Genomic DNA, 8,467 nt, shown 5'->3' with positions numbered 1-8,467 from the left:
CCTCGCTATAGCAGGTTTGATTGACTATGTTTTTCTTTGTTTGGAAGTCACAAAATTTATCTCGTTATAGCAGTTATTTCGTTATAGCCGATCTCGCTATAAGAGTAGCATTTTACATAGACTTGTGTGGAAGGAAATTTGGGACCGGGGAAATTCCCTCGTTATAACCGATATCTCGTTATAGCAGTGTTCGTTATACCGAGTTTCCCCTGTATCAGGAATAAAAACAAAAGAATATCAAAGGAATGGGACCCGCAACATTACCTCATGTCGGGTATCTTGCTTACATCCGACCTTGCTACAACACGGTCCCACTGTATAGCAAATGTTTTGATATCTGGAGCTGCTGAAATTGGTATACAAACAGCCGATTGTACACACTTTGGGAGCTGAACCATCGATCCCTTCCCCCATTTCAAACTAAAAAGATGAAACAACGGTGAAATTAAAAAAAAGGTATTGTCACGAGCATACACGAGATAATGTGCATGTCTGTCCACGTACGCACATCACAGAGGGGGCACAAGCATATGAACATTACAAAGCACATATTTATACTATGTATATTGCCTAAATTAACGTTGTACTGTAGCTATGACGATGAACCCTTTGATGATGCTGCCTGGCGTCTTTTTACATCCCAGTTGTACACCCGAGCCATGTCTGGAGATCACAGGTGGTCAAGGGTCAATAAGGGTCACTTTGGAGATAATGCAATGCAATAAATTCAAATTCAGACCCAGTTGAATGAGGATCAAAATCATGGTACATGGGGTACAAGCTGTGCAAGAAGCATACTTATTGCACAGTGAAGTCTACAAGTCCTGCATTTGATTAGAGTTACCGGTAGATCTGTGCCTTATGAAAATAGGCACACAAATTAGTCTTGAATTAAATGTCAATTGTCAATTCACATCACAATCTTCTGAAGTAATCTCCTAGTCAAGGGTGGTGATAGTGGTGGCATGAAGGATCACTGGTACCCTCTGGGGAGAAATCCTCAGAAAGTAATTGGTGGTGTTGTCTTTTGTAATACTGCTTATGTTTGTTTGTTTTTCAATTATCTGTAATTATTTATTTTTTATTTACTTATTTGTTGTTGTTGTTGTTTTGCTTGCATTTTTTTTTTGGGGGGGGGGGGCGGTAAATGTCAAAAGTGTGGAGTTCCATGCTCCCTGATATCATCTCCTCATGTTTGCAGAATGTGGGGGAAAAAGACTGAGAAATACGTTGAAAACCAATGGCTTGTACAGAGGTGGTACACTAAACTAAAACATAACAGACAAACACCTTACAAGATTGCCAGCCAATTACATCCGAGGGTAACTTTGGTCAAAGGATACTGACTTCAGTGGTTGTGTACTGGTCCCGCAGAAAGTCCAGGTCCTTGTCGACTTGGATCTGGTTCTCTGTGGCAGCCTTCAGGTTCTTGGAGAGGAGGGCCTCAGCGTCTGACAGCTCGTACTCCAGCATCACATTAGCCTGCAATGTACATGCATCTTTGTGTTAACAATTCTGTTGGTGACATCACAATACAGTAAAGGTTTTATGATCACAATTTGGAAAGGCAGGGGCACCACTTCAGCCCTTGAAGTTCCAGGGGGTTTGCTGCAAAAATCATCACCTTTTTAGCTATGATTAAACTATTAGAAAACTTGCCAATTTGAGAGAGACAGGAACTTTAATCTCCCACAGTGAGTTGTCAACTTAAAGGGATCGTATAGTTTTGGTTGAGACCTGATTTCAGGTTTCTAACATTTTTTGGTGAGATAATAAGAAACCTCTTATGAAATATGAAACAGCATGTAATTCCATGAGGAATTCAACATTTATTTGATGAATATTGGTTTTGAAATGGCTGAGATATTCAAAACAGAGTGATTTTAATAAAGTGTGGGACCCATATTTTATTACGATTGCTTTGTTTTTGGATGTTTCAGTCATTCCAAGCCCGATTTTCATAAAATAAACTTTGAATTTCTCTTAAAATGGTATGCTCTGTACTATATCATAAGTATTTTCTTGGTTTCTCGCAAAAAGTTAAAAGCTCAATTCTCATCTCCACCAATACTGTACCATCCCTTTAATGGGTAATTCCAGACAAGTAGTAACATACAGACAATGGTGAGGATAAGCTCGGGGCATCAAGTGTCGCATGGTCTCTTTTCGTCATGAAATTGGAATAAAAATTCTGCGACGACATCGTTGTTTTGCTGGCATGTGAAAATTTTCATTTCTTTAACAAAATGACAATTTTGTGAAGAAATTGTAATTTTGTTTTTTTGTTGATAAAATAGATGTTGTCAATTGTCAACCAAAAAATAATTTCGTGATGACAGAGACCATACTTGAATATGAGCTTAGCCTTGAAGTTAGCTAATCCTCAAAGTTAAGGATCACTAGTTGAACACAACTGGTATCAGCATGGCACACACTGAGCCCAGCCAAGCACAGCCCCTTGATGAAATGTGCCATTTTTTGCATTTATGCATGTAATTCCGGTTAAATACATATCAAAACAAAATTGGCATCAAAAGTGATGTACAAATTTCGAAAGGTTTTTCAGGCTGTCCTCATACTGCATGGATACAAGGATCTGCTTTATATAAAGCAAGCAGACTTTGGCGGTCCAGACAACAGTGTTCAAATGGGATTCCCCTATGCATGTTACATGTATGTCTTATTCAGGACTATTTCTGCTTACCCCTAGCCACAGGCAAACTTTATTTGTTGGTAGAATGCTAGCCTTGGCATACACCTGGTCCGATAGCAGGAACTGAGTGGAGAGCTGTTCACCAGATCCCTGGAAAGGGATAGAAGAGACAGAACAGAGACACTGGTTAGAAAACACCACTAATCAATAAATAACACATGTACTACATAAACAGTCTGCTTTTATTTTCATGAATTGCGATTGCAAGTCAACGAAAAGCCGCAAACAACTCGCACAAGTATTGCTTCCCATAAGACATAAATGTTAAACATAAACAGCGTTTATTGTCTCCAGGTGGAAAATTGCCAAATGTTCTCTTGAAAAGAGATAATCTTCCATTTTTTTTCTCTCTCTCATTCCATCAATGTGGTTCTTGATGGTGAATTCAGCCACTCATGAAATACACAGCATACCAACCTAACTGAACACTCATCACAATAATCCATGCAAAGGACAAAAAAGAAAGCAAAATGACTAAAAACTAGGAACTGCAAGTGGTATCAAGTATTAAGATATTGGCATAAAATTGGCAAAACAGTTTGTCTGTGAATTGACTTTATTTAAAGGAAGAAAACAAAACGAAAAAGATGAAGAAAGCTTTACCTGTTTACTTTGAAGGTGTTTCACACTGTCAAGTGTTGTTCTGATGTCAGGTATTTGTCCTTTCAATCTGCAAGGAGAAAATTTATCAGACCACCAATGAAAAAATGCTTTACAAATTCAAAATATTTTCACTCTTCTAGAATAATGGTAGGTCACTTGACTTAACTGTTCTTTCAGAAAGCAAGGGGAACAATGTATACCCCTCTATCTCAGCAACAAGTTGAGGAATGAGTACTTTTCATGAAAATAACATTTTGTGGAATTCTCTTTATATTTTCTTGATAGCGTTGTTTATAGTAGTCTTCTCATCCATTGATGATGGCACCAAAACTTTGAAGATTCATCAGTTTTCAACGGATTGTCTAATTTTCTTCAAACTGAACTGATGTGTTAAAACTACTTATAATTATTGCTGCATTCATTCAATCCACATACACATATTATTTGGGTTTCTTTCCCCTTTTGAAAGTATGGGGCCCTTACCCAAATGTTTCTTCAGGCAAGTCAAAGTAATGCCATCAGCAACACCATAATATGTTCCACTGAATTGTACCTTCTCTGTCTGCAAGAAACTTGTAATTCCGATAATCAGTCACTATACAATTACAGTTTTCTGGGAATTTCCCCACAACAGTTCATCAGCTCAGAAAGCAATCATAGACACTGGATATGATACATCTATACAATGTCATTTTCAATTTCATTTTGACTTGAAGTCACACACCTCCTTTTCTTCTGAAGGAGATTCATTTCCATGAATTTGTACTTCTGGTGCTGCTCTTCTAGCCGTCTGAGGACAGCTTCAGCCGAGTCATTTTGGGGCTGCTGCATAAAACTCTCGACATCTTCCTGCAAGTGCAAAGGTCAAGTGTCAAAGGTGATACTGAGAGTGAGAAGACATCCATTAGTACGGAGAGTCGGTGGCTTAATTTGTATGCTCTCATGGTGACAGGTGGACTGCTACAAAGATTACGTGAAATACAATGCACAAGTAAATGACCTGTAGATGCTCCTCATTTCTACATCATTGCATTATGTTCATTACCAGAATTCAAACAAAAAATTGTACATGGGGGACTTCTACATTTACAGATGTCATTATTTGGGCTTAAACCTACTGGTGGGGGGGGGGGGGGGGGCTGAGCTTTGACATCACACATGTTGTGTGCATCAAGAAACAAATAATTATCAAACTCAGTTTAAATATCACTATACTGTAAAAGTCGAAATTTTTGTGGTGTTGAAATTTTCGTGCATTTCGCGCAATCAGAAACTAGCGCGAAAAATAAAAGCACGCGAATATTTTTGCTTGCCATATGTTCTAGTACTAGTAGTAGACGTCTAGTTGATATCCTGATTCCACGGAATTAAAAACACGCGGAACTCTTCTCACTGGGCCGAGTGCGAAAATATCCACTTTTACAGTAAGGTGGACAAGATGAGTGGACAGCAGCCATTTGTCATTAGGTGGAACAGAATCCATGCACACACATCAAAATCCCGTATTCTTGGTACTTGGTAGACTATATATGGCCTAGCATCACTGATAAAACTTTGAGAGTAGGGGTTGAAGTTTGCAGTTACTCCTTGTTCCCAGAATTTGCAGCAGTATAAAATGTGTAGCCTACAATGTAGGCAAAAAATAATCTCCACTGGCAGCTTTCATGGAAAAGGTTTGCATTGTAATTGCAAGTCACAAAGAATGTGTATTTCACTGTCATGTGGACACTTGTTGTATTATTCTCTGTTTTTAGTTCACTTTTGTAATAGTTCCCAGATAGACGTCTCCTTCTTCATGAAACAAAACAAATTTCACATTAGACCAAAGGTGCAGAGGGCATCTGTCTCTTCTCGTTGGAGAATAGCTCGTTGGGCTTCTGCAATCTTATTTGTAGTGTTGATATATATGTAATGATATTAAACATGCATGGTCAGCCCCCGTGAGTATCGAGTGGAGACAGATTGAGATCTTCTCATATGCTCTGCTACACAAAATTACCGACTTGCGCGGGTCACTAGTTTTGCATAGCAAAGTGATACGATTTACAAGAACAGCTGGAGAAGATATCTGTCTCCACTCGTAGTTGAGGGGGCTGACCATGTTACATGTAGAAGTCTACAAACGTTACATCATTAGACTAGCAAGTAGCTAACATGGTTAGAGAGTTTCTATTCTGTTAATGTTAGTTAAGTTAGAAAGGAAGGAAGATCAACGGCAACGAGAAGAGACGGATACCATCGGTCTAAATTTACATCAGCCAGCCTCCATTACAGTCCGGGAAACCCGCTCATGAGGACTGCTCTCCTGTACGAGGACTGCCCCGCCTCATGAGGACCCCCCGTACGCCTCATGAGGCCCCCTATTCACTTCTTATTCATCTCACATCTGACGTATAAATTGTCGCAACTTTGCACGGTGATTTTTTGTTACACACACATGTCCACTATCCATGATGAAAAGAAGAAAAAATCCTGTCTGTTTTTTTCTTCAAAAATCGAGTTTTAATCAACCGATGCTGAGCGCCCATCAAAACACGGGCGCCAGCGTGTTCGCACAATGCAAGACTGCCGCACCTAGCGGCCTGATCCGAGTTAATATTTTCGGTGTTTTTTCTGCAGCTCTCACCTCTCCGCGCGCAAATCAGCCTCATGAAGCTGAAGTCTGACATCTTTTTACACAAATTCGTAACGAGAAAAATAAAATCAGTACTAACCTGATCTTGTGCATATATTCCAAATTACTATTCCACGCTGATAGAGTAGATGGGTACTCAAGTTTCTTAGCAAACTAATCACTTTGTAGGTATGACGAGTTCACTTCCTTCGTCAATTCCGCCCTGTCCGCTTACCTTTGGCCAGTTTTGGCGGTTTCCTGGAATCATCCCGCGGTGCGACGTCACATCACATCACGCATCCAGCCACAGAACTCTTTCCAGCACATCAGACAGCGCGCAAGCTGAGAGATTTTCAGAGCGAGCTTGCGCACGCACCACGGGATGCAGTATCCTTCGGTGCGTGCGCAAGCTCGCTCTGAAAATCTCACAGCTTGCGCGCTGTCTGTATGTGCTAATGGGGATGCGTGATGTGATGCGACGTCTCGTCGCGGGATTCGAGAAAAAGCGCCCAAAGTTTAGCGGACGGCGGAATTGACGAAGAAAGTGAACCCATCATACTTGCAAAGTGATTAGTTTGCTAAGAAACTGGAGTACCCACCTACTCTATCAGTGTGGAATAGTAATTTGGAGTATATGCACAAGATCAGGTTAGTACTGATTTTATTTTTCTCGTTGCGAATTTGTGTAAAAAGATGTCAGACTTCAGCTTCACGAGGCTGATTCGCGCGCGGAGAGGTGAGAGCCGCAGAAAAAAGCACCGAAAATATATAGTCGGATCAGGCCGCTAGGTGCGGCAGTCTTGCATTGTGCGAACACGCTGGCGCCCATATTTTGATGAATGCTCTGCATCGGTTGATTAAAACTCGATTTTTGAAGAAAAAAACAGACAGGATTTTTTCTTCTTTTCATCATGGATAGTGGACATGTGTGTGTAACAAAAAATCACCGTGCAAAGTTGCGACAATTTGTACGTCAGATGTGAGATGAATAAGAAGTGAATAGGGGGCCTCTTGAGGCCTTCCCCCGGGGTCCTCATGAGGCGTACGGGGGGTCCTCATGAGGCAGGGCAGTCCTCGTACGGGGGAGCAGTCCTCATGAGCGGGTTTCCCGGACTGATTACACATGGTTACCCACAGCCGCACAGGGAACAGCCATCCCATAGGTCATGGAACACTACTAGTGTCACTACAAGATCTATCCTCAACATCTGATTTGTTGTGATGCTACGCCGAAATTCTCAGTAGCCCTACCACCAGCGTGCACATCACTCATCACTCATGTGACATGTCATCAGCAGCGAGTCGGCAACGGGCATGGCAAGCCCGCCCGCCTCGCTGGCGGATAGCGATCGCACGGCCACTCCATCCCCAGCAGGCAGGCGTCCGCGTCCGTCCATGTGAAGCTCCCGCAGCCAGGCAAGAGTGAACGTCCACTGCACACAGTACACCTACTACTTCCCTAAAACCTCACCTCACGCAAACAGTTCGGAATATCTAATGTCTCTTAAAACTATAAGTGAATACTCAATAACGCACAACATCATCCACGTAAAGCCTTAGATTTACTCACCAGAAAAACCGCTTCTGGAATTCCAGCACTCTGTGTCTCGCTGTTGTCACTGTCTCCGGCCATTTTTTTCCACGTGTGAATGAACGTTCGACTGCAGCATGGGTCTCACACCTCCAGATAGAATGGATCAGCCCCACCTAGTGATGTGAGGTCGCTATTGTACCTTGTGTGAGTTTGGATTCCTCAACAAAATTCGCCGCATGGACATCATGATTTTTTTTTTCTTTCGAATTCAAATGCAGAAAGATTTCATTTCATTCCATTTCAGTATGTTTCTGCGTATAAACATGACATGCCCGCAATTTTCAAATACCGTACATGTTGTACGAAACCATGATATTTTGCAAAGACAGCTTTTAGGGCTGGGTTTGCAAGGAACCACCACCACCTCCCCCCAAACACACACATCTTGCAAATTTCAGGAGAAAGTATACGGTATACAATCGTGATCTTTCTTTCTTTCTTTCCTTCTTTCTTTCTTTCTTTCTCTCTTTCCTGCTTTCTTTCTTTCCTTCCTTCTTTCTTTCTTTCTTTCTTTCTTTCTTTCTTTCTTTCTTTCTTTCTTTCTTTCTTTTTTGTCGGTTGGTTACAAGCACCTCAAAGCGACATCATGCATAGGTTTGCCCGATGCCACAATTTGTGGAATTCATCCAACGGATGAACTTGGGCAGGTGACCAGAATGGCCCGTCAGTATTATAAAAACATTAATTTTATGGAAAGCATCCATTTCATCATGTTTTATTGAATGTTATTGACATATTATATATTTTTTCCATTGATATTACAAAATAAAACTTTTCACTCTCAGGTGCAAGTGCTGGAAATTACAATTTATAAGGATTACTTGAATAACCATTACGTCAAAGATGCTTATTTCAGTGAATAAAAAACCCCCACAAAAACAAACATGCCCTTATTGGTACAAAAATTACCTTTTTCGGCTTATGCGCAGGAACCCTAAACTGG

The 8,467-nt window shown here is 40.9% G+C and overlaps 1 protein-coding gene across 1 annotated transcript; it reads right to left on the bottom strand.

Annotated features, from left to right (window-relative positions):
- Positions 1-277: 277 nt before the first annotated feature.
- Positions 278-7,563, bottom strand: LOC139730663 (prefoldin subunit 3-like). The gene is made up of 6 exons (XM_071641525.1): positions 7,501-7,563; positions 4,041-4,165; positions 3,317-3,383; positions 2,705-2,803; positions 1,344-1,482; positions 278-663 (listed from the first exon to the last, which is right to left on the bottom strand). The coding sequence occupies exons 1-6, from the start codon at positions 7,561-7,563 to the stop codon at positions 593-595; spliced, it is 564 nt and encodes a 187-aa protein (XP_071497626.1). The 3' UTR covers positions 278-592.
- Positions 7,564-8,467: the final 904 nt, after the last annotated feature.

The sequence above is a fragment of the Diadema antillarum genome, unplaced genomic scaffold (genome assembly GCF_040938485.1).
Source record: "Diadema antillarum isolate AM-2024a unplaced genomic scaffold, OU_Dant_1.0 scf00000022, whole genome shotgun sequence".
NCBI classification, from domain to species: domain Eukaryota; kingdom Metazoa; phylum Echinodermata; class Echinoidea; order Diadematoida; family Diadematidae; genus Diadema; species Diadema antillarum.
Note: the sequence above shows the minus strand (reverse complement) of the source record. Positions and strands in the feature narration are given on the sequence as shown.